We start from the raw sequence: 24529 nt of genomic DNA, 5'->3' as shown, positions 1-24529 counted from the left end.
GGGTTTCTTCTCTCACGTGGGATCTGATAAGAGTTGGAATCGAAAAAGCAGTTTTCAATTGACAAAAATCAAGCCAACCCTCAAATCATATCAGACTTTCTCAATCTGCAGGGATTTTTTTTCTTTCCTTCTTTTTCTGTCAAAATCTGCACATCAAAACAACACGACAGCCAAATCTCCTCGGTCATTTGGTGGTTATTTTGTCAATTGTTGCCGTACTCCACGGGAGCATTTATTTACTGTGAGTAGCACAATAATATTCTGATGTTAGTTTAGCACAGCAACAGCTAGAAGATTATTTCTATTCTTGGCTCTACCGATTCCATGTTTTTGCAAGTTTTAGTGGTGATACATTCCTTTTCTTTTTTTTGTCTTTTAAAATTGCATTGAAGCATCATCCCAAGTTATTCCTTTTTCTATCAAATGTAACCAATATCAATTTGGCACAAGCTTCACTGTAGAAGAACTGTTTGCACGTGATCCTTCAAAACATCCTTTAGGACCCAGCCTGGAAACGCCGACACATAATACGCAGTAGTATTATGTCTAATAATGATGCAAATGTATATAAGCTTCAAGCTTTTAATGTAGACAAAAAAAATATATAATGCAGCTAGCAGCAGAAGTAATACATGTGATGTAGTCCTTATATTAGGGGGAACCATATGGGCTTGATAGGAAGGCCTTTGCCTGTGTGTGTTGGCGTGTGTGCTTTCGCCTTAGACTTTTATTGTTCTTTTTTATTCTTCTTATTTGCTCGTGACAGACGATTTTTGATGCGCTACCTTTAAAGTAAACGCACCGAGTCCAGGAGTGGTGCGGAGCCAGATAGCGAATAAGAACAGGTTTTCTTTCCCCTCACACAGCAGCCTTACAAACAAGACTCATGTGCTACTGCTGAGCTAAGTAGAAAATAGAACGGGTACAAAAATGTCATTTGACTTTTTCTGTTTGTTGTAAGAGACTAAAAAGGAGAGGGCGGTGATATTGAGAGCAAATACCAAATAAGACTGGAGAAAGATCTTGTTTTCCAAAGGCATCTCAGTTGATTTTGGTCACCCTTGGGCCCCACAGCCTTTTCTTCTGACCCAAAATTAGAAAAGAAAGTCTGGATTAGTTCTTTTTCATTTCACGCGCAAATGATGCTAGATTTAGTTTTTTTTGATTCATATAAGACTTAGGTGTCATCTTTCTGAGCCTGAAGCCACACACAAACGGCCATAAATCGACTTCAAAAAGGCCCAAAACTCAGCAAAACCTCAGGCAGACCTGCATTAAACATAGCGATAACGCAGTGGGATCAATTCAAAGACGGTCCAGACTTTCTTTCTTTTTTATTATTATTATTATTATTATTGTTTTGTACTGTCCATTCACACTAACAAGAAAAAAAACACTACCCGCCTTCATATCTGACTCCAGTCCAACATAATTCAACAATATTGCTATTTCAATCTTTTCCTTTGCATTTTGAGTGGAAAATGAAGTTCGGGTTCTTCTTTTCTTCTGTTTGACACACTCGAGGGGGGGGGGGGGGACTAAAAAGTTCAACTTCAGAGAAGTTAAAGACGCCAACAGCGGTGCCAACAATAATGCTAAGTCTGGCCCTGACAGTTGTCGTCGCTAATCGCCGTAAGCGTAATGTACGCAACTTTGCTGGTAGCGACGTTTCACAGGGGCAACTCACTCACGACTCGAACCTCAGTTTTCCTCACATGGTTTGTCCAGCATGGACCTATTTTCTTTTCGCCTCAACACCTATTCAGGAGATTCTGAAAGCCTTAAACTACATTACAACAAGCATCATGTTTACAGTTTTGATCACTGCATAAGTATATAGATACTTTTTTGGGCTGGTTACACAAAAGCTCCTTATGCAATGTGGCACTTTTTTGTCTCCAAAACGTGTCAGCAGGGCAGTGTTACTATGCGTCTTCAACAAAAACACTGTGGAACTTTATGAACTATGTTGCTAGGTTGTCAAACTGCCTTCACTCTCTCAAGTGCTCTAGAAAATGTGTTGTGTTTCGACTAACGCGGAAGACATCTTTTGTTTTTCCTGTTCAACAACTATCTTCATATATGGCTCATTATCAACATCAAGTGCCTTTGGAGTTGTCATCTGAATCAGCGGGCAAACCTAAAAAGACAAGCTCGCGTATTTTTGCAAAAAAAAAAAAGTGTGGTAACTTGATTAGTTAGCATCTCTAACCACTTAATGGAATGAAAAAAACTTTTAGTAGTAAAATGAGGACATCTGAAAGGCACCTCATGCTGATTTTGACTCACTATTCATACAGCTGCACTCATTGGATTTTTTTTTTTTTTAAATCATCAGTTTTTGGTTACTGCTGGCAGTGACTCGGGACGCACGGACAGTTTTTCCTCACTCATTCACACCAACTACCTGTTTTCCCACTTTCCAATGGCTGTACTTGTGTCAATTTTATCTCACACGCACACAAAGAGTGTGTCCTCACAAAGACTCTTCAGGTTTGAAAGCTATCATATTGCAATAAGAACATACCTCACTCACTGTTTTTCCTCTTTTCTTTGTTTCTGCAAAATCCATCCAATATGTCTCTTGTCATTGATAGCGCAAGATCCTGTTGCAACATCGCAGTTGTCGCACACTTCTTATCCAACGTCTTGTTGACATGTGTAACATTAATGACTCCGCTGCATGAATTTTGCTCCAAAGCAGTTATTGAAATGAAAAAGAATAATAATACTGGTAGTCTGTCACTTCACTGCAGTTATTAATTGTGAAAAGAAAAGAAAAAGCTCAGTCCAAATTGTTCATATCACTAAATGTGATGTGTTGGACGCATTATCTATCCACTTTGGATTTCCTTTGATGTGCTGCCTCTCTGTGGGGGTTACAAAAAAAAAAAATCATTTCTTTCCACCACACTAATTGAGATATGCACATTGTACAGGAAGGGGTGTGTTTTTTTTTTTTTTTACGTTACTTTTTTTATTATTAAAAATCCTCTTATGAAAAGGCTTTAGTTAAGGATAATAGGAGGAACTGTGGAATGAAATAATTGCTGCAACAAGCTGTTTTGATATTTATATTCTCAGGTTTGTTCAAATTTTCAGCATCAGGCTTTCTAGATTTCTTGTGCGACACAAGCACATTTTATTCCTTTTTAGCTGGTTAATTTATTACGAAACGTATCATTTGTGTGGTTTGATTTCTTTCATAACTACTTTTGTGACATGGAACTGCTAATGTTTTAAAAAGGGTTCCGCTGTTTGCTTGACATAAAATGCTTTTCTTTCTGCCTTTTTTTTTTTTTTTCAATAAAAAGCCCTAGGTTTGTTCAACATTTGTCCATTTCTTGTGTAATATGTGATAAATCAATAATTTTACACACCAATCACAGAAAAAGTTTGGTTAATAACCCTGTCAAATTCAAGCTATTATTGGAAGAAAAAAAAAAACACATTCCGCTGAAAAATAGAGGCTACTTTGTCTGGCATCTCTTATGCTCTCAGATATTTCATGTATTACCAAGATTCAGTACTGCATCATTCTCTGTTGAATCTTTTTACATTTTCAACAATTCTCAAACGCTCATTTTCCCCACGCAGTAAGTCACTCATACTGACAAAAAAAAAAAGAGAATTTAGGTGAGCTTTACCGTCTGTCTGTTCAGGTCTTTGTTTCTTTTTGTATTTCCTCTGCATTCCGTTTTCCTCCTGGGATCCTTAATTAGACGCAGGTGAGTGGCGTGCACGCGCTCTGTTGACCTTCATTCACGCAGGTGACTCGTGCACGCGCCCAGACAGCTGACCTTCGCCGCTCCAGACAAAATGAAAACCCTCAAAGTTCCTCTTTATTCCCACTGACCCCGTATATATGTACTATACTGCCCTCAGGTGGTCAAGACGTGCACTCGTATCTCAAGGTACCCCAGTACAGACGTTTGTTTGCTTCACTTGTTTGTTTTCATGATCCCATATGATGTTTTTTTGGTTTACTCGTTCAATTAGTCCAAAATCAAATTTTAGGGAACTCACTTGGGGTGCTGGATGGATGGATGGATGGATGGATGGATGGATGGATGGATGGATGGATGGATGGATGGATGGATGGATGGATGGATGGATGGATGGATGGATGGATGGATGGATGGATGGATGGATGGATGGATGGATGGATGGATGGATGGATGGATGGATGGATGGATGGATGGATGGATGGATGGATGGATGGATGGATGGATGCGCTGAGGAAATAGCTATTCTCCCCTCTAGTGAGCGCGCGTTCTGAATAGACGCATCGTTGTAGTCAGGCGGTATGTCAATGCCCTGGGAAAAGTTTTCTGTCCCTGCAAGCAAATCTATTCCTTCATGATCACAGTCAGGCAAGTATTTGCTGACAGGGAAGCCTTTGTTCATCATTACCACTGACAGTTAGTGCCGCTGTTATAACGTGGCAAGACGTTACATCACATTGAATGGATCACCACGCCCAAAAAAAATCTGACAATCTTTCTGACAACATTTTTGGGCTCAGAAATTAAATGTCTATATAGAAATGGTATTCCACCAATCGTATACAATCTTTGTTATAATAACGTGGTGCGTCAGCACACTAAATGTTTTTTTTAAAAAATAACTTACGCACACTTACAATGAGGGAAAAGACAGATGAAACGACATCAAAGCTACTAAATGACAACAAAACAATGTTAAATTAGCTAATTATAAGTTAAGTAATTTATCAGAACTTACTCCGTTTCTTTTTGTGCTACAGAAATCAAAATAAATTCCTAATCTTGTCGACAGGTGGCAGTGTTTAACAACAGGGGTTTGGTTTTTAACTAGCGAAGAACAACGCGCACTTCCCGTGTCTCTAGAAGCACGCATCGTGTGACTCAAAATCACATGCACAACAAGTCATTTGTAAATATTACAAAATGGTCCGTAAACTAAAGTACCATGAGGAGAAGTTACTTAAGAAGGTGGACTTTATTAACTGGGAGGTGGACAACAACATTCACGAGGTCAAAGTGTTGAGGAGATACCGCATCGAAAAGAGGGAGGACTACACCAAGTAAGCAAGCGTGCGTGCGTGCGTGCGTGCGCTCCTTCTGAAATGAGGATTAAATGTCATTTTGCTTACTCAGGTACAACAAGCTGAGTCGAAACATCAGGGACCTGGCACAGAAAATCCGAGACCTAGACGAGAAAGATGGATTCAGAGCTCAGTGTACACATCATCTACTCGAAAAACTGTGAGTGGCGATCTTCAACATGATAAATAAGATAACCTTGGAAATGAGGAATTCATTTTGTGTGTGATGCAAGATTGTATTTCCCTCATCGTGGGGGATTTTCCACTGAAGTCAAGTCGAAACGTCCTGGTCATGACATATCAAATAACTTTCAGATGCAATACATAGAGCAAGAAAAGATCAATTGTATTTGGTGTACACCTCACACCTAATTAATAAGCATTGAATTGGGCCGTTTGTAAATAAGACTATGGCGTAAACGGATGTGTTGTTGTTGTTTTTTCTTACTAGCTACAGCATCGGACTCATCCCCACCAGACAGAATCTGTCCCTCACAGAGAAAGTCACAGCTTCAGCATTTTGCAGGTAAGCCTCTTTCTGGACAATGTTCATTTAAGGAGACTGTTGATTTGTCAGTTATCAATATATAAAGTGCTTCTGTCATTCCCACAGGAGGCGTCTTCCCTCCATCATGCTGACTCTTCGAATGGCCCAGAACCTGAAAACTGCCATCACCTTCATCGAGCAAGGACGTATCCTTTATCTGCACATTTGGATTGGTGTTTTTTTTTTTTTTTTAATTGTATCTCGGGCGAAAACGGGTTCGGGTGGACCTTGACTCGCTTTCAGACGTACGTGTGGGCCCAGAGGTGATCACAGATCCAGCGTTTCTCATCACAAGGTCAGTCAAGATATCTTCACTGAAATGTTTTGAAAGAAGAAGAATCCATGTACATTTTTTTTTCTATCTTTGCAGAAATATGGAGGATTGTGTGACCTGGGTAGATTCCTCAAAGATCAAACAGCATGTCATGAATTACAATGACGAGGTGAGCTTTTCTCAAGTACTACTTTATCTTTAAAAAAAAGACAAGATCGCAGTTGAACTGGTTGTTGCTTCTCTTGCAGAGAGACGACTTTGACATGTTGGCGTGAATCCTCTGATGCTAAAACTGGACATGTCTCTGTCATCAATGAGGAGAAAAGGACCCGACGGTGCAAATTATTTGCTAGCCACAAGCTATGGAGACAAGCAAAGTCTCACCACTTTGACCTCATTTCAAAATTGCCATGTGTTTCCTGATATAGTCAAAAATTGCACATTTGGTCAAGCATCTAGTTATTATAGTAGTAGGTCATAAAATATAATTCGGTGATGTGTAACAACAAACTTTGAGAGGATTTTTTTTGTTTGCACCAGAGGAGCCTCCTGAGGAATTGCGTGGACCCGTCTGCGCTACTGTTATCATTTATAAGGAAACACTGACATTTGCATATATTTCTTTTAATCCTTTAAGACGGACAACTCTGTCAAACAATAAACCTTTTTTAAGTCACTGTTTAAGCGTTAAAGATTTTAGTCCCATGTGGTGAAACTCAAATGCCTCCCTAAAACAAACATGTAAACATGACTCATCCCCACAGTTGAAGTGCAAGACTTCCCTGCTCCACATTCAACATTTGCCTAACTCATATCTTTTCCGTTTTCAACGTCAACAAAAAGTGCAATTTTTTTTCCAAATCAACGCTCAACCGGCTTTTTCTACGATGAACTCTACAAGTTCACCTGTTAAGGCACCGTGGTAAGCAGTTTAAGGGTGCTGAGAAACCCTTCCAAAGATTCCATCAGAGCCACCAGAAGCGCACGTAGATGATGAGCGTGATGAAGAAGACGGCCACGGCCGCCACTTTGGCGTACGTGGAGCGGGTGTTCAGGTACTTTGCGTCGCTGCGGTACTTCTTCGACAAGGTGGACAGATTGTTGCCTTTTGTTTCGAGGGCTGGTACAAAAAATAAAAATAAAAGACACAGATTCAAATTGGGTTACCGCTACGATACATTCCGACATGATCGGAACTATTGATTGGAATATGTGCTTGTCGTTCGTAGCGGTGTAGTCATTCACAACCATTGTGGGCTGAGAAACTGCCTGAATTTCATTTGATTGGTCCAAAAATAAGATTTCGATACAAATACTTTGAATTGGTCATGCCAAAGCTACGTCTAATATGTTGTTTTGGCGCCATTTTGGGTTTTTAGAGACAAAGAACTATGTTCAAGTGAGAGGGATGTGCTTCATCCTTTTTTTTGGACTTGTCTAAAATAAAAATAAAAAAGATTGGCGCCACCTTCTGGTATATTTGCATAGTGTACTCATTTAAATCAAGTGTTCTGTGTGTTTCGTTTAGTTTTTGTTTTTTTAAACTTACCAGAAAGTGCTTCCCCACGTTGTAGAACTTCTTCAATGTTAGCCACCATAATTCTTTGAACATCCTGCAGCTCTGTGTTGATACTACCTAAGTTCCTCCTGGCTCTGCTGTCAATGTATAACTTTTTGGTTTTCTGTATGTATGTGTCTAGGAAAAAAAAAAAAAGAGAAAAAAATCATATATAGGTATTCAAAAAAAAAAACAATTGTAATACGCAACAAAAGGAAGACTTACCAAACTCGATGAAGGAGTACGGCCTTGTCACTATTGAAATCTTCCTTCCATACTGGTCGGAAAACTCCTTGTGAAGCTCTTCGAGGTAGGCAAAGACAATTTTCTTGGGGAAGGATGGCTCACAAAGGGACAGGTAGCAAACACCGTCTGCTATTAAATAACTGAAAAGAAGATACGTCATTGAAGTTATTCAGCCTGATGAATTGCTGTGGGAAACATGGAGGCCCAACATATGATACAGTGCATTGGTCATGATCCTCCATGTGTCTCGACTTACTGAAAGTTCATATCTTTAGCTTCCAAGGTGCAGCGCTGTGGACTTTGAGCATCGAGTTTGCGGCACAGCTGTTTGGCTTGACTCTGGTACTGCTGGAGGTCTCTTCCTGACTGTCAACAACAGAATAAAATGGAAAAGTTCCTTCAGAGAAACTCAACATTGACTTTTAGCATTTTAGCATCCATATATGATTGCGTTTTGTTAAAGTGAGCAAGCGTCCCATTCAAACCTGATCATTGTCTTGCATGGAAGCGGCGAGCGGCAATCCGTCCGCCACACGCGCGATCATTGTCAGTAAAATCATCGTGCTGGAGGTCGAGCAATTCACACGCGTAAGCCCTTTGCAACGCCAAACTTGACGAAGGTTGTTGTTTTGGTTTTTTTCCCCCCCCCCCTCCTTCTGTCAAGTTTCCCGATGCGGAAGAAATGAGTTGGACGGAAGTCAGCTGTGCTCTGGTGAAATACGACCGTGTCTCAACTAAAGCCTGTGGAACACAGGAGGTGGATTTTTCCGTCGAGTCGATGAGATCGTCTCGCACAGCGCATTCGATGTGAAAGCAACACCGATTTTTGTTTTCCATGTCATAGAGGAGTTTGATTTCAATTTCACATGTTAGGGCTTGGATGTGGCTTTCCATCGAATTGAGGCTAGCATCCTGCGTCCCGGCCCGGCCAGACAGCTGCATCTCGACTTCGGATGCTGCCTTTAATTAAGAGGCGCAGATGCGTTGTGTCTGGCTCCCAAAGCTTCTATGATCTGAAACCTGACGATTGACTCCTTAACTATGGATACCCCTGAGAGGTAATTTATTTTTTGCCTATCTTATTTTGACAGTTGAAAATCTTTGTGACTGTGTTCATGTGAGATGGTTGTTTTTGCCCCCCCCTTTTTTTTTTTTTCTTATATGTGGCATTATCCCTCGCCTGTTTTAAAATTCAATCCATACCTTCATAGCTAGGAATTCCCATTGAGTTATTATGGGCTGCAGTCAACCTTAAGGTTAAAAAAAAAAATGTCTGGATCAGATAACTGCATTTGGTTGATCAATCCCCGGCCTGATGCAGCTCACTTTTATAGATCAGGTCTATCTGTGGTGGATGGAGCAGCCAGTTTAATCCTTGAGAGTGTAACACAACCCCACCCCCACCTCTGGATGCACTAATCAATGACCCCCACTGAAAGGCCCGGAGAGCGAGCGAGAGAGAGAGAGAGAGAGAAAACAAGGATCCATTGTTGCGGTACAGCTGGGCTGGCACCGCCGCGCACCGTCTTTGGCAAGATCAGCGCTGGTGAGCGTGGATGGAGCCCGGCTAGTCATTGTCACTCCAAGACTGTGCTTTAAAGTGAGGGCGGTGCTGCCGCTGCCGCCGCCGCCGCTTCATGACTAATTGATTACCAGAATTGAGTGGTTTCAAGCTGCGGGTGGAGGGAATCCTGCCAACACAGGGTGGGGACCGTTCTAAAAATGAGTAAATTCTTCCCTCTGGTTTTTGGAGGTTAGCTTGAGCTTTATGTCTGCCTGCTGCACTATTCAAATGGTCTCCCGTGGCCTCCACTGTGTGCAGCGGTGGGAGGTGGATAGAGTAGCCGCAAATTGTACTCAAGTAAGAGTAAGGTAACACAACATCTGTATTGAATCAAAATCATGCTGAAGTTAAAAACTGAAATCTCGGTCAATGTATCGGCTTGAAGCACTCCCTAGTTTTCGATACTCGTCACTCTTTCTCTCCCCTCCAGACTGGGTCGTGATGCCCGCGGGTGAAGAGAAGGGAGGCTGAGGAGGAGGAGGAGGAGATGGGCTGCACCTCCGCTAAGCAGGTGTCTGCAGTGCCCAACAGTGAAGAGGACCAGGGCAAAGCCCACAGCAACGGAGACCTCTTTTCTGGTTTGTCTTTTAGTCCCTTGCTGCACAAACGGGAAGGGAGGCCACGCAAACACGGGCTGACACCTCGTGCGTTTGCCGCTCGCCAAGTATTGTGAAGAGACAATTTGGACCGCAGCGTGAGAAATCAAGCACATAATTACTCGGTCGGGAACTCAAGTGTGAGAGAGGGAGGGAGGGAGGATTTGCTGTCGTGGATTAATACAAGGAGATGTGCTCCTCTCGCAGATGAGTACAAGATGAAAGGAGTGGAGAAAGTCAAGTACATCAGTGGAGAGGAGGCAAGAGTGAACAGCCAGGAAAGCACGGTTTGTTACATATATATGATTATATAAGGCATATTATTTATTTATTTACGTACATTTGATTTTGTTAGGAATAATTGTTTCGTGGTTTATTAATTCTGAAACCTCTGTGTGTATAAATAAATGAAAATACGATATACTTTTTTATTTATTGTAATATACTGTACAAAGTGTAAGGTGAACATGACAACTGATCATCGTCTGTTTGTTTTTTTTGGGCCATCAGGAGAAAAGTGCATTACTTGGCAAAAGTCAACAGATGGATGAGACAGGATCGAATGAAGATGGAAAGATTCTGTAAGAGTCCCTCAATGGCTTATCACTTCTTGTATTTTCACAGCAACATTCCATTTTGTTTTGTTCCCACAGGAGCATTCATTCGTCAGAGAGCCAGCAAGAGTTCTTCAGGATGCTGGACGAGAAAATCGAAAAGGTATTATGATTTTAGACTATCGATGCAAATCAGTTACATTTTTCATGATGTGTTAGCGTCGAGCGAGTGGTGACAAAGCCGCTTGAAATTTTCTTTGATAAGGCCGTCAACATAAAAGGGAAGCGCCATTCAAAACGTCTCGAGTTGACCTTTCTGCGAGCGTATTGTATCGTAAAGTATCAATTTCTTCCAGGGCAGGGATTACTGCTCAGAGGAGGAAGATGTGACATAGCACCACCATCAAATGGGGAGAACATGTCAGTGTTGCGGTGTTATCATTCCACCTGTTTTCAAGGGCAGAAGGACAAAACTCCACTGAGCAACTTCTTGCCCTTCCTGCTCAACACCGACCTCCTCCTTGTCTCATCCAATGACCAAAAATCAAAGACGGCTGACCGGTTGAGGACTTCGGTTTTTGTTTACTTTATTGAAAAGCCATCAAGGGACGTCAGGGAATCGAGAGGGACTCTTTGCTTGGATTTCTCCTTAAAGTCACGGCTGGACGTTTACGACAAGTCAGAAAATAGGGCTTCATGCATGAATGTTTCTCATTTTCCACTTCGATATAGTTATGGGGGGGAAAATAAGATGAATTTGATCCAAAATCAAATGGCCTAATACATTAAGAAATATGTATTCAACAATTAGTATTTCCTTTGCCTTGAGTCATGTTTTCATGACATTGGAGCTATTTCATTATGTTTTAAAGCAGCTTCCATGCGGATTACAGAGACTTAAAGCCTGGTGATAAAAAAAAAATAATAATAACATTTGAATTAGTAGTGAGCAAAACGATGCAAACAGATGTTTCATGCATGAGGCCCAGCCACCCACCTACCCACTGCCGCCCTTAAAATCAAAAATCACCAGGTTGGCTTCTGCATTCCAAGAAACTAATCTCTTTTCTACCATTTCTGGGCCCAAACTAAATGTCTGTGTGTCTTCCCTCATTTCTTTCTAATATATTTCTGTGAAACAAGGCTCAGGGTTGCTTCCTTTCATCACCGCACATTAAAACACTCGACTCACTACGTACTGACCCGGTCCAGATGAAGCCTGCTTGGGTGAAGTCACGTACTATTTGGAGTTTGTCTTTCACTCACCGGTGTTACTGTCAATGTTGGTCTTTTGTTTTTCGAGAAAAAAAAAATAAAAGGATTTTTTTTTTTTTTTTTTTAAACTGAGCTCTATTGCTGTTGACCCAAATGTGTGAACTAAAACTTTAAAATTGAACCTGGAACAATTTCTCCACTTTTGAAATGTGTCATTTCCTATTCGTATTCATGATGAGTGACACTTTTGGCCTACTAGTATAACCTTCATTCATTATCTTGGATATTTATTTTAAGGTCGTACTAGTTAAGACATCATGGTTCTAATACATCCTAGCAGGACCTCGCAGATAATTCCATCCTAATTTACGCACCATCATTTGTGCTTGACTCCTGCTGTCGTCTCTTCCTGTGCTGCCGGCGTCCCCCGTCTTGGAAGGGACCTACCGGCGGGTCGGGGGTCACCAAGCCATCAGTTAACCTCTGATAGACCAGCGTGGAGTCTGAGGCGACAGCGCACAGCAGCATAGGAAAACCTCTGTCCAAAACGTGTCGTATACTGTTAAGGAAGAAAGTAAATATGTTTCCATTAGGGATCGCACTTTGTATTTGTAGCCAAAAGTAAAAAAAAAAAAGTTTCTGTCTCACTCGTTGTGGCTCAGAGAGCGATGCGCAGGCAGTGGGAGAACCGACTGAATGGCCGAGCCTTCTTTCTCTTTGGCTTCCAGCAAAACCAGTTTGAGTTGCTCACTTTTAACACAGGACACCTCTTTCCATTGACGCACTGGAAACAGTAAGGTCAGTCAAGTTTATTTGTATAGCAGCAATTATACACAAAGACAGTATTCTTGATATCATTGACATCCTAATTAGAAAACCTTGACAAAAGGTACCCTCAGTGAGGTCCATATAAACAAGGAAAGCAGCATAGGCTTGTTCACTGTCTTCCATGTCGAGATTCCTCATCTTGATATACTGAATAGAGTAGATACGGTGTATTTTGGCATCACGTTGTTTTTTTTAGCAGGTCGGTAACGCCTATCATATTCAACACACTCACCTCTGGGTGCAACAGCATCCAGTTTGGAGACTTTCCTGACAAGTCCATGACTATACAGAGATCCAAAATAAACCAAGGCACGCCGCTAGGGGTAAGGCATGTGTAACGCGTGGCTCCTAACCAAACTCCACGCGCTTCATCGCCATATTACTTGTCGACTGTAGTTTTCAATGGCGTAGAATGGACAAGTTACACAGAATAGTGTAAATGTGTCGGTTTACACCTCACATTGAGACAACAAATTGAGAATTTCGAACACAGCGCTTCATCACCAAGTGTTTGTAACACTGAAATATATCCGTCATGGAACACGCAAGAAATTTGGTTCCGTCTAACGGTCTGTGACAGATGGCAAAAGTACTCATGTCTGGACTTAGAAAATACAGATATTTGATGATGTAAAATAAATAACATTGTTATTTTAATTATAAATGAATGCTCTTTCATAAAGAGCTTAAAATCATGAACGAATTAAAATGGTAAATGAGCCAAAGGTGGTGAGCGCCTTAAAATGTTTCGATTCCGATGTCAATGAAGGCAGCTTCACCCAACCCGGAAGCGTGACGTCTCGAACAATAACAATAACAATAACAATAACAATAACAAACCCGCTTGCGTTGTCTCGTCGGGCGCTGCAACGTTATTATTTACCTGACAAAACACAAATAAAACCTCCTAGTATAAATGATGGCCATATACCGTCCCCGGAGTGTCACTTTCACTCACCATTCCTTTCTTTCCCTCTTCTTTATTAGTTTAGCACACGACGTCATGTAATGAGATGTGTGTGTAACACGCTGCCGCTGCTACTGCTGCTGCTACTGCTGCTGTTACCGCTCCTCCTCCTCCCCCTCCTTGCGTATTTGAAAAAAAAAAAGGCCACTTCTGCTTTTTTGCCAGCAGTCAAGTGGATCTGACGCCTTTTGAAAGCAGAAGGCTCACGTTCGGCGATGGAGCTACAAGCTGCTACTGGCTACATGAACGTTGACTGTCTGACCAGCACGTTGCCGGTAATTCCCTGCCAGAAGCTGACCGACTTGAGCTACCTGAGCAGAGGCGCCTTCGGTACCGTATTCAAGGCTCAGCATTCCGACTGGAGGACTACCGTGGCCATCAAGTGCCTCAAGCTCGATTCCCCGTTCGGCGAAAGGTTTGATTAGATCTTTTTTTTTTTTTTTTTCCATTTAGGTTGATGGTCATATTTTGCACGAATTGAAGATGGAGCAGAAGGAATCAACGCAGTATTGAATGAGTGCGTGGGGATCACCCGTGGTTATCAGCGATTCCCAACCTTTTTTTTTTTTTTATATTTTTTGAATCGATGATTCAATCGATGATCTCTTTTGGTATTATTATTTCCCCGAAATGAAACCATCCATCTATCCGTTTTTCTTTCCTTCATATAATTGATTGTGAATGAGTCAACGTCTATGTTGCAGAGACAGGAATTGTCTGCTGAAGGAGGCAGAGGTCCTCCACAAAGCCCGCTTCAACTACATCATCCAAATCTTCGGCATCTGCAACGAGCCTGAGTGCTTCTGCATCGTGACCGAGTTTATGAGCAATGGCTCTCTGGACCAACTGCTGCACGAGGTAGACGAAAATGTTCATCATGTCATTTCTGTCACAAGGTCGGTCTGGTACTTGAGGTATTTTGAGATAGGATGATAAAAAAATGTATATATATTTTTACTCATAGCCGAAAATATTTGGTATAACATAAACAACCGTACCTTTTCTTTTTTTTTTAATAATCCAGGCTACGTATAGCCACAAATTGACTTTATGATGAGTCACTTCCATATCAGTTTCATTTGTTTTAGTTTTTCCCATTTGCATCACTTATCTTAAAGTAGCTGTTCTTCCTGGAAACAAAAGTGAAACATTGATATCTTCGTTTAAGGAATTACATTGGGGAATTTTCTTTGAACTTTCATTCAGATAGGCCAGAGGTTTGTGGCATCAATTCACACTGTCATTGAATTTGTAGAAGGACATGTACCCTGTGGTGGCCTGGCCTTTGAGACTGAGAATCCTATATGAGATAGCCTTGGGAGTCAACTTCCTTCACAACATGTCCCCGCCACTCTTTCACCATGACCTGAAGACACAGAATATTCTATTGGACGGTGAATTCCATGTTAAGGTTTGTGTTTCGTTTTATTTTCAGCAGCAGTATTTGAAAAGCTTTCCAAAGTTCGAGTTGAAGGTTGTCGAATTTATCGTCCTCTACTATTGAATCATTTACTAATCATTTCTGTCCTCAATGATTTGATGACACTCATTGTTACTGCCTGATCTTCGGCCTAGATTGCAGATTTTGGTCTTTCCAAATGGCGCCAGCTGTCTGTCAGTAAAGGCTCAGTGTCGGAACCTTCGGAAATTAGGGGCACGGTGATCTACATGCCCCCTGAGGAGTACGAACCCTCCAAGAGCCGCCGCGCCGACATCAAACATGACATGTACAGGTGAGACGTCCATTTATTGAACAATCCATCCTGTCCAGATAGATGTGGATGTTTCATATCTCTGCCTCTTCCTTCTTAAGTTACGCCATCATCATGTGGGAGGTCCTCTCCAGACAAATTCCATACGATGGTAGTTTTATCTGCAGTTATTCACTTCCCAATAAGTGGACTTGTTGTTGACGTGACTCTTTTGTCCGACCGGTGTGTGCGTTAGAAGTGACCAACCCGATGAAAATCATGTTCAACGTACTCCGTGGGATGCGTCCTGACACCAGCTACGCCAGTTTGTCCGATCAGATCCCTAGCAGAGATACGCTTGTTTGCTTAATGACCTGCGGCTGGACCGCAAACCCCGATGATCGACCTTCTTTCCTCAGTGAGCACATACACTCACTCACTCACTCACGCACGCACGACTCATATTTCTCCAGACCGATCTTCGCAAAGCCCCTTTTGACCTTTTGGTAACTTTATTGTGCAAAAGTCAGAACGTTTCGCGAACCAACTGACCTGTTCAATGTTGCGACATTCATGTGACGTCAGGTCACAGTGTGACATCCTCGCCGTCATTTCAGAGTGTCTCATTGAACTGGAGCCCATGATGAGGAAGTTCACTCAAATCGACTTCCTTATGACTGTGCTGGAGATCAACAAGTCAAAGGTTAGTACGGCTTTTTTATTTTTTTCCTCACAGGGAAACTGAAACTTTCTTTCACTATTAGTCACTCGATGATTGCACGGTACGTTTTCACGTGGTATAAGCCCGTGACGTATATGTCACTCCGAGGAAAATCCCCCGGAAGGTGTCGTGTAGAGAAAGGAAGTGATAATTGTCGTCGATGAGTGCCTTCCTCTTTCCGTTGCTTGTAAGAATTTATTTTAAGATTCAGATCACAATACTACGAGTAAATGAGGCATTTTTGTTTGCTGATATGCCCTGTGATTTTTCCAATTGACCTTAGCTGGATAAAGGTTGGGCAACATTATTTTGTTGTGAGTGAGTATGACTTAAATGTTTCCCCTCTTCTCCATCCAGCAATCCAGCTGCTGCTCACCACAGCCCGAGAGTGAGAAAATGGCCGAGGACGAAACTCTGATGAAACTTACGGACACATCCCGCCCATGGCCGGTCAGTCGGCATCCTCCTGCGTATACAAAAGAATACAATGACTTATTTAGCGTATGTGTCATCCACCATTGGTGTTTGATAGGAAAGCTCCACCTCAAGCTCTGGTTCATGTCAGGAAACGGACATATCGCTTCCGGGCGCTCTCATTAGCACCAACATGGAGTCTTCCAAAGGTAACACTGTCAAATTATAAATAAATCAAATAAATTAATTGTTTTTATATTATTATTATTATTTGTGATATTATTATGAGTATTATTATTTATGTGGATTAAAGAGTTTAACACAATCGAAATGTATATTTAACCCAATCAACCGAGCAATTACTGAATTCAAACAATGACCCAATTTGAGTAGAAAACGAAACCTGCTGCTCTCAAACGTGCTTGGTTTCTTTCACGTGAACACAAAGTGCTTTATTTTGCAGCGGGACCGCCATCATCAGTCGGCGTTCATACTCTGGAGCACCCTGAATCTCTGAAGGACCCTTGCGCTAGCAACCATCTCAACGGCTTCCAGAGCGCCCGGCCCATCCAGCACCTGAGCAAAGCTGCTCTGCCCATAGCTGATGGCCAAACACATCTGGAGGCTCTTACGCTACGTGTAAATTGTGCAGAGCCACAAGGTGTTGTTTAAGTTCTCCCAAAAAAAATCCACCCTTGGTTGTTTTTCCCCACAGCCATCTAATTCATCTCTTTCCTCCCAGCAGATAATTCTCCTCCATTACGCCGCTCGTCACCTACGCAGGGTCCCGTCGGCCAGTGGGTGTCGACGCGGCGCGAGGAGATCGTGGCGCAGATGACGGAAGCCTGCCTCAATCAAAGCTTGGACGCCCTGCTGGCTCGCTCCATGCTCATGCGCGAGGATTACGAACTGGTGGTGAACCAGGCCACGCGTGCCGCCAAGGTCCGCCAGCTCCTGGACAACTGCCACAGGCACGGCGAAGATTTCTGCCGGGTGGTTGTCCACAAACTTCATCACAACAAGCAGATGGGCCTCCAGCCGTACCCCGTTGAAATCATTTCGGCCGTCTCGGTGCCCAGCGCACCGCCGCTTTCCGTGTCCCACAACATCCCAAGGAACATGTAATGGAAGACTCGGATAGAAAACAACGGGTCACTATGTTAATATCAGATCATGATTTTGATATATTACATTCCCGATCACCTCATTAGGTCAAGTGAAGAGGATATTAACCATATGACCAACGTTTCACAGCCAATTTAGCCAATCTGATACTAGAACTGTTCCCTCATGCGTCAAACCGTGCGGTGCTCTGTCAGACAGGAAGTGGTCGGATTGATTTCAGAATAAAAGCATATTCTCCCTCCGACTCAGGAAGTGATGGGATACATTTTAGAAAAAAAAAAATCAATGCGCTCCCAGACCAAATGGTAATATTTCACAGACATCTGAACATTATGCACATTAACAGTATTTAATAACAGTACTTTTTCTCCTTTCGTAAGTATTAATATTTCGGTAAAGTCTATATATCTTTGTAATTCTGTTTTTTTATGATAATTTTTTTCTAGATTGTATTTTGTATTGTTTCATTGTATTTTCTATGAAGTGTATTAGGACCAGATCATGATTTCATTTTTGTGCCATTTTTGTTTGGTGATGTGACATTTGTGTTATGTCAAATATGTAAATATGTATACAATCTTTTATAGTAACAGAATCTTTTGACTTCTGGCTGCCCTTATTTTCACATTCTTGCTAACTTCACTTCTATATTTAGGCACATGTGTAAGGGGCCAATCACTATGGGACGACTATCTATAGCAAGTTCCCGTACCAGTGGAGATATTTTTTTTCTCTCCATGTTCTTTCACTGCACATATATGTTGACTTTGCAAAGTTTTGACCCAGAAGTGTCCTGTTCTTGATTCTGTAGGAGGAGGAGGAGGACGGGGGGGGGCAAGGTCTGCCCCCTGACTGAAAATAGCACAGAGGGGAACAAGAGAATGTACTTTTGCATGGAGCTGGTTTTGAAAAACACATGTGAGATGTAGTTGAGCTAAAGTGTCGTCTTGCCTCATCGCTTGTCTTGTTTTGTGCTTCTGCTCTCATGTGAGCCCATGACTGTTTCATGGCCTTGTTCTGAAGAGGCCCATGACACCAAGATTAATCAAAACAGAACTTGATCTGAACATTAAGGTAAGTCACTCCTGTTGTCTTCTCAGACAATTGATTGATTTGGTTTCCTTCATGTCAACACTCAAGGACTGGACCAAGGAGGTAAAAGCTCATGTTGATGATTCAAAGTGTGAATCTGATAGCTTGCGTGACCTTTTTAACGTCCGACCCTGCTCATGGAGTTGGCTATGGAGCTAGCTCGATGCCACTGTGAGAAAAGTCACATTTGCGACATGGTATTGTTGTGCCAAATGTCGAGCTGTTTTTTTCCAGAATGAAATGTACAATATTACAAGAATTTCTTTTTTTTTTAACTTGTCAAAATGAATAAAGTCGAGTCCAAGTCTAACAACGGATTTGGACTTTTCATTTTGAAAAAACAACAACATAATTGTTCTTGTGCACCTCACAATACTTGGAAATAAATATGACTTTCTTTTCTCATCATTGTTTTTATCTTAAAGAAAAAAAAAAAAAAACATCTCTTCCCTTGACTATTGCATGTGTACCTAATAATCTGACTGTCTAATGATGACATGATGAATTCTCTTTCTCAGCACTCCAAGAAAAATGGCTGAAATAAGCGAGAAGATGGGGGCCATATCTCAGAAAATCTGCCCGAGAGGCCGCCGCGGTCCATCCGACGTGGATTTAAACGCAGCGAAAGAGGAGAAAATGCAGATGAAGAGAGAAATCTCCCTCACTAACGGCGTGTGTCTCATCGTGGGCAACATGATCGGCTCCGGGATCTTCGTCTCCCCGAAGGGAGTCCTTATGCACAGCACCTCTTTTGGACTCTCCTTGCTCATCTGGGCTCTGGGCGGCATCTTCTCAGTATTCGGGGCCTTGTGCTATGCCGAGCTGGGCACCACCATCACCAAGTCTGGAGCCAGTTACGCTTACATCCTGGAGTCCTTTGGTGGCTTTCTGGCCTTCATCCGCCTGTGGACGTCCATCTTTCTGATTGAGCCGGCCAGCCAGGCTGTGATTTCTCTGACCTTCGCTAACTATCTGGTGGAGGCTTACTATCCCACCTGCAGCCCTCCATACAATGCTGTACGCCTCATTGCAGCAGCCTGCCTGTGTAAGTTGGATTTATTTTTTTAATTCATAATTCACAGCTCATCTCATCAACAACGTACTTCCAGAATTACTATTGCGACAGCACACAATGCTATCCATCGAACCAAAAGTATTTAATTATCATAAATAAACCAGTTACCTCAAATTGGCTGACACGTTTAATAAATTCTGTGATCATATCTCAAATGATAGAAATTAATTGACGTGCTATTCATGTTTTCCAGGCCCCATAAAATATTCACTTTTGGTTTGTTACTGTCAGCAAAACTATTCATTTTAGCACAATGTTCTTTAATGACTTAACCTATGCTCATATTGGGAAGTTTTCTAAAAAAAAATTAATTAAAAAAAAGCTAAAGGTGGTACAAGTACTCACACTGTTCTTAAGGAGAAATTAGAAGGATAAATTCTTGCGTCAAAAAAAATGACAGACCTATTGACATCGTGGGACCCCCTGCTGAATTATCTCCATTTTTTTTTTCTCCTCTGGCTTTTGCAGGCATGCTGATTTTCATCAACTGTGCCTGTGTGAGGTGGGGGACTATAGTCCAGGACATCTTCACATACGCTAAACTATCAGCCCTCCTCCTCATCATAATGGTAGGGATCCTGAAATTGTCCACCGGTAAGTGGCAATCAATCAAAATGACTTAAATGTCAAAAAAAGGGACTCAACGTGTTTGTCTAGGCGAGACGACCAGCTTCGAAAGCCCGTTTGAGGGTTCCTCCACGGATCCAGGAGCCATCGCTTTGGCTCTTTACTCAGCTTTGTTCTCATACTCCGGGTGGGACACACTCAACTTTGTCACTGAGGAGATTCAGAATCCACAGAGGTAAAATCTGTCCGTACCTGATTTTGAAGCTTTTGCTTTTAGCCCGTCTCTCTTTGTTCCCACAGGAATCTCCCGCTGGCCATTGCCATCTCCATGCCCATCGTGACAATCATTTACCTCCTGACCAACGTGGCCTACTATGTGGTTCTGGACATGCCTTCTCTGCTGGCCAGTGACGCCGTGGCTGTGGTGAGGCCTCACCAGTCATTCTGCTGCTAAATATAGTCCTGCTATTTCTGGAATGCTTTCACTTAATACGATTTCCCGGCCCCCTTTGAGATCAAATCTGGACTGAACGTGGCAAATTTGATTCCACAGACGTTTGGGAATGAAGTTCTGGGACCATTCAAATGGGTCATCCCTGTGTCAGTGGCCATGTCCTGCTATGGGGGACTCAATGCCTCCATTATTGCCGCTTCAAGGTCATCTGAAGTACTGAGTGAACGACGGGACGGCACACGAGTGACTTTGATGATAAAAGTTCTCCTTTTGGTGCAGGTTGTACTTTGTGGGTGCTCGAGAGGGTCACCTCCCAGACACCCTCAGTCTGATCCATTTGAAGCGCTACACACCTATTCCGGCACTCTTGTTTAACGTGAGGACCTCCCAACATGGAATTCCATCCATCCATCCATCCATCTAAAAACTAGAGTTGATTTCTTTGTTCTTTTTCAATCATTGCAGGGCATCATGGGCCTGATTTTTCTGTGCGTGGAGGATGTGTTCCAGCTGATCAACTATTTCAGTTTCAGCTACTGGCTCTTTGTGGGCTTGTCTGTGGCCGGCCTGATTTATCTGCGCTTCACCCAGCCGGACAGACCCAGACCTATCAAGGTGTTGTGTTGCCAAGTCGCAATGAAATTTGATGCTTGCAAATTGGACAGCATCATTTCTTAGAAGGAGATGATCACGATTACCAAATGTGAAAACCGATCCTTTGACCAAAGCAGGTTCTCATCTTGTCTCCATTAGATGCCCTTGTTCTTCCCATTCATCTACTGCCTGTGCAGCCTGTTCTTAGTCATTGTCCCTCTGTTTGGAGACACCATCAACTCTCTGATTGGCATCGCCATCGCCTTCTCAGGGGTGCCTGTTTATTACGTGGCCATCTATCTGCCCGAGGAGAGGAGGCCCAAATTCTTGCGCACGCTAAGTGGTAAATGATTGAAATATTTTGTTGAGTCCACATTTTCCGAATGAAATTCTTCATCTCTTTTTTTTTTCTCAACAGTTTTTGCTACCAGAAACACCCAAAAGTTACTCTACTGCTGCTTGACTCACCCGGATGAGAAAAGACAATAAGATGATGGCGAGGCCGCCCACCCCAGCTGATGTTTTGTCTGGTCACAGACAGAAAAAACAACGTCCGCACGTGTCTGAGAACATGTCACACGCCAGGTCAAGTTTAAAAAAAGGCCTGGACTATCGAATGACGCACGGCGGGGCACGCATTAGTGACTCTTTAAAAGCAACGCACACTACTCGCAAAAATGTAGCTAGCACAGAAAGGTGAGTCATTGCACAATTCAATCCAATCACTAAATAGCTGTACTTTTTGGGTGCATATTTTGCTGCCTTCTAAACAAGGAGATAAATTGCAGGTATTTCATCCCAAAATTTAGAGAAGGTCAAATTTCTTCTGCTAAACATATTTTAGGTTGATCCTAAAATTTCACTAGCATCTTTCACGTTTTGAGAGTAGTGTATTCCTCAATAGAGATCATTCAGTATCTTCCATGAGGATGATGACACAATCTTATTCTTGTTTTGTTTGACTAAAAACTGAACTGGGAGGGCCTTTGACAATGCATGGACTTCCAAATTGTAGGAGCGTTTCCGTCATTTCGAGAGACTTTGTATAATTATGTATTTTTACATTGTGAACAAGATTTGATAAAGAAGTACTGTTTAACCTGATGTTTCAGAGTGAGTTGCCGTTATCACATTAAAATGATTCATTGGAATGTCATCCCACATTTTTTGTCTTTTATTCATCCATTTTCTATAGCAACTTGAAGCCAGGGAGATTCTAAAAAAAAAAAAAAAGGCAGTAGTCAGATTTTCATGGCATTTGATCAGATTTGGCTATTTGTAACTCTGGAAACGTTTTCAAATAATTTCAAAATAAAAAAAGCAATAGTAAATACTGACTCTCTCTGATCTGCTCCAAGTTGTCATGGTTTGATATTTTGTTCATGACAATGAACAGTTGGCATTGTCAAAGCCAGCGCAGATCCACTTGTTGGTGAAGCGTTTGTATCCTTCAGCTTCAATCAGGTCACTTCCTGAAAGAAAACATGCACGTACCACAAGACCAGTTCACAACTGGATTAGATTTGATTGTTGTTGGAAATGTAGGCAAGCTAGTATTACTCACCATCCATCAGGTTCTGGAGACTGCAGAAGTTGGTACTGTTATCAGCTGGATCTTTGGAGGTCTCGGACATTCCTTCTCCCTGTGTGATCCAAACTCTTTAATTAGCTATCAGATCAATAAATCTTTTTTTTTTGCCCACACTCAACCACTTACTAATTTGGATGTGAATGTCCATTGACTTAAGTCATTTTTTTTTTTTTTTTTGTGGTGTGTGCATGTTAGAAGAGTGAAGGACAAAAATCCTCATTAACAAAAAAAAAAAAAAAGAATAAGTAGGAAATTTAGTTCTGGTGTCAAAAACCACTTTTAAGGTGTAAAAACAAAAAGCATAAATAACCTACAGTCACTTTGCAAATAGTGGACTGCTCCAGAAGAAATTCCAGGTCATTGACTTTCTTGGTTCTCGGCGAAGTATGCGTGGCTTTTATCAGGTACGGAGCAGTCGACACAAGCTGCAAAGAGTTTTCAATTGGCAAAGTTACAAAAAGTCCTGCAGGTGGGTCTGGTCACTCATCAACTGACTTCATATGAGCACATCTCTCCTGCATCTAGGCAGCTTTGTTGGATCTGCCAGGCCTTAATCTGCTTCACCAGCGTTCCATAGACCTCCTCACAAGGGATGCCAAACAACCTGCAAAGCAGATAGCATAGACACACTTATATATATATATTTTTTTAAAGTACATGATGACGCAACAAATTAAACCCTTAAGTCAAGAAAGGGGAAAAAATAAATGACAAATAAAAAGCAACTCACCACTTGATTTTGCATTGCGCTGTGTCCTTTGCCAGCGAGATGGTGAGTGTTGCCCCAACACCAACGGCCAAAACAAGAAAGAAGAATCTCTGATCCATAATTGGGTCCCAATGTGCTGCGTGCTCCACTGTGCAAGTTACTTCTGTCCACTCCAACTCATGTGAAGGCTTAAAAAGACACTTCATGTGGAACATTCTAGCAGAGGCCCCATTGCAAATGAATTTATCTCACAGGTTGGGGACATGGGAATATGAAAATGAGTACCAATTGCAGGCTGGGTGCTTTTGCTTTTCCATGACAAGTTTCAAATATTAACTGGGATACAATACAAGAGACAACAATACACTAGTGAGTGACGATGAGGTTTCACTTCCTGGTACAGAGCACAAGTGGTCAAAGGAGCCCTGTGAGAGCAGAAGGAACTATTTCCAATTCCCGACACGACATCTTCATCTTCATCATGCTTCTGTTGATCCTTTTTGTTGTGTCTATGACCTCATGTGCTGCACAAACAAGTGAGTAGAGTCCAAGTTTTTTTTTTTAGTGCTTACAATTGTTAGAAGGTTGTCTGAAAGTTTTCGATGTGTCTGCCTGCAGCTGTGGCCATTTTAGAGATGAGAGTTCTGTCCCAAATGGTCTTAAATGAGACAATGGCACAATTCGTTTTGGACGAGGTAACTTGAAAGTGGATGTTGCAATGAAGTGGCATGAGACATAAATGTACTTAACATGCTATTCAATGATTTGTGTTTCAGTTCTCAGAATTCTTCCAGATGAAATATAATGGGATATTTGTTCTAACAATAAAGATCACATCACTTTAAATTGGTAAAATTATGCACAATCAATACATTTCAAATGAGACATTTTAGGAAAAAAATGTGTGATTTATTCTATTATTGATATTTCTGTCCTTCAATATAATTAGCCAATAATAAAAATAATGCTGTTTTATTTACAATGAATCAATTCTTTATTTTGTATATTATTCTATTCAAGAGAAATGAATATGAAAATAAAATACATGATAGAAAAAAGTA

The 24529-nt window shown here is 41.7% G+C and overlaps 8 protein-coding genes and 1 long non-coding RNA gene across 13 annotated transcripts in view; 5 read left to right on the top strand and 4 right to left on the bottom strand.

Moving 5' to 3' along the window:
* apoltp (apolipoprotein lipid transfer particle homolog) overlaps window positions 1–3823 on the bottom strand; it is a 30845-nt gene extending 27022 nt beyond the window's left edge. For both annotated transcript variants that reach the window (XM_085929691.1, XM_085929692.1), the window contains exon 1: window positions 3648–3823. The gene's annotated coding sequence lies outside the window, so the exon portion shown is untranslated. The remainder of the gene's footprint in view (window positions 1–3647) is intronic.
* Window positions 3824–4829: 1006 nt separating this feature from the next.
* imp3 (IMP U3 small nucleolar ribonucleoprotein 3) lies at window positions 4830–6584 on the top strand. Its single transcript, XM_085930771.1, has 7 exons — window positions 4830–5065; window positions 5139–5246; window positions 5538–5612; window positions 5700–5779; window positions 5877–5928; window positions 6004–6076; window positions 6156–6584. Exons 1-7 carry the CDS (start codon window positions 4929–4931, stop codon window positions 6180–6182), a joined length of 552 nt encoding a protein of 183 aa, XP_085786897.1. The 5' UTR covers window positions 4830–4928; the 3' UTR covers window positions 6183–6584.
* sec22ba (SEC22 homolog B, vesicle trafficking protein a) lies at window positions 5541–8366 on the bottom strand. The gene is made up of 5 exons (XM_085930776.1): window positions 8197–8366; window positions 7968–8077; window positions 7691–7851; window positions 7457–7603; window positions 5541–7027 (listed from the first exon to the last, which is right to left on the bottom strand). Exons 1-5 carry the CDS (start codon window positions 8269–8271, stop codon window positions 6873–6875), a joined length of 648 nt encoding a protein of 215 aa, XP_085786902.1. The 5' UTR covers window positions 8272–8366; the 3' UTR covers window positions 5541–6872.
* A 69-nt stretch (window positions 8367–8435) lies between these two features.
* On the top strand, window positions 8436–11772 carry LOC147045857 (uncharacterized protein C1orf21 homolog). Of its 2 annotated transcripts, none has more exons than XM_085930774.1 (6): window positions 8436–8769; window positions 9706–9853; window positions 10079–10158; window positions 10382–10452; window positions 10525–10588; window positions 10782–11772. In XM_085930774.1, exons 2-6 carry the CDS (start codon window positions 9763–9765, stop codon window positions 10818–10820), a joined length of 345 nt encoding a protein of 114 aa, XP_085786900.1. In that variant the 5' UTR covers window positions 8436–8769; window positions 9706–9762; the 3' UTR covers window positions 10821–11772. The 2 variants fall into 2 exon arrangements, with proteins under 2 accessions (XP_085786900.1, XP_085786901.1); XM_085930775.1 differs by lacking the exon at window positions 8436–8769 and adding an exon at window positions 8836–9257.
* tsen15 (TSEN15 tRNA splicing endonuclease subunit) lies at window positions 10205–13027 on the bottom strand. Of its 2 annotated transcripts, none has more exons than XM_085930772.1 (5): window positions 12701–13027; window positions 12519–12615; window positions 12289–12424; window positions 12015–12199; window positions 10205–10567 (listed from the first exon to the last, which is right to left on the bottom strand). In XM_085930772.1, exons 1-5 carry the CDS (start codon window positions 12746–12748, stop codon window positions 10560–10562), a joined length of 474 nt encoding a protein of 157 aa, XP_085786898.1. In that variant the 5' UTR covers window positions 12749–13027; the 3' UTR covers window positions 10205–10559. The 2 variants fall into 2 exon arrangements, with proteins under 2 accessions (XP_085786898.1, XP_085786899.1); XM_085930773.1 differs by having other exon boundaries at window positions 10210–10567; window positions 12534–12615.
* Window positions 13028–13419: 392 nt separating this feature from the next.
* ripk2 (receptor-interacting serine-threonine kinase 2) lies at window positions 13420–18838 on the top strand. 2 transcript variants are annotated; one of them, XM_085930754.1, is made up of 11 exons: window positions 13420–13850; window positions 14140–14293; window positions 14691–14846; window positions 15011–15168; window positions 15249–15298; window positions 15383–15544; window positions 15744–15829; window positions 16205–16297; window positions 16380–16470; window positions 16725–16922; window positions 17004–17386. In XM_085930754.1, the coding sequence occupies exons 1-11, from the start codon at window positions 13651–13653 to the stop codon at window positions 17384–17386; spliced, it is 1731 nt and encodes a 576-aa protein (XP_085786880.1). In that variant the 5' UTR covers window positions 13420–13650. The 2 variants fall into 2 exon arrangements, with proteins under 2 accessions (XP_085786880.1, XP_085786881.1); XM_085930755.1 differs by having other exon boundaries at window positions 13424–13850; window positions 17007–18838.
* Window positions 18379–22310, top strand: LOC147045854 (Y+L amino acid transporter 2). The gene is made up of 10 exons (XM_085930756.1): window positions 18379–18460; window positions 18997–19523; window positions 20022–20147; window positions 20211–20355; window positions 20421–20544; window positions 20674–20777; window positions 20854–20950; window positions 21040–21189; window positions 21328–21511; window positions 21587–22310. The coding sequence occupies exons 2-10, from the start codon at window positions 19010–19012 to the stop codon at window positions 21655–21657; spliced, it is 1515 nt and encodes a 504-aa protein (XP_085786882.1). The 5' UTR covers window positions 18379–18460; window positions 18997–19009; the 3' UTR covers window positions 21658–22310.
* LOC147045853 (uncharacterized) lies at window positions 21400–23602 on the bottom strand. The gene is made up of 6 exons (XM_085930770.1): window positions 23490–23602; window positions 23255–23363; window positions 23074–23184; window positions 22733–22811; window positions 22507–22640; window positions 21400–22384 (listed from the first exon to the last, which is right to left on the bottom strand). Exons 1-5 carry the CDS (start codon window positions 23585–23587, stop codon window positions 22549–22551), a joined length of 489 nt encoding a protein of 162 aa, XP_085786896.1. The 5' UTR covers window positions 23588–23602; the 3' UTR covers window positions 21400–22384; window positions 22507–22548.
* LOC147045852 (uncharacterized) lies at window positions 23260–24449 on the top strand. Its single transcript, XR_015068239.1, has 3 exons — window positions 23260–24004; window positions 24087–24163; window positions 24245–24449. It is a non-coding gene; the product is annotated as an uncharacterized LOC147045852 (long non-coding RNA).
* Window positions 24450–24529: the final 80 nt, after the last annotated feature.

This window comes from Syngnathus leptorhynchus, chromosome 14 (assembly GCF_054491065.1).
Source record: "Syngnathus leptorhynchus isolate UIUO chromosome 14, UIUO_Slep, whole genome shotgun sequence".
Classification (NCBI taxonomy): domain Eukaryota; kingdom Metazoa; phylum Chordata; class Actinopteri; order Syngnathiformes; family Syngnathidae; genus Syngnathus; species Syngnathus leptorhynchus.
The sequence above is the reverse complement of the archived record's forward strand: the minus strand, read 5'-3'. Positions and strand labels throughout refer to the sequence as shown.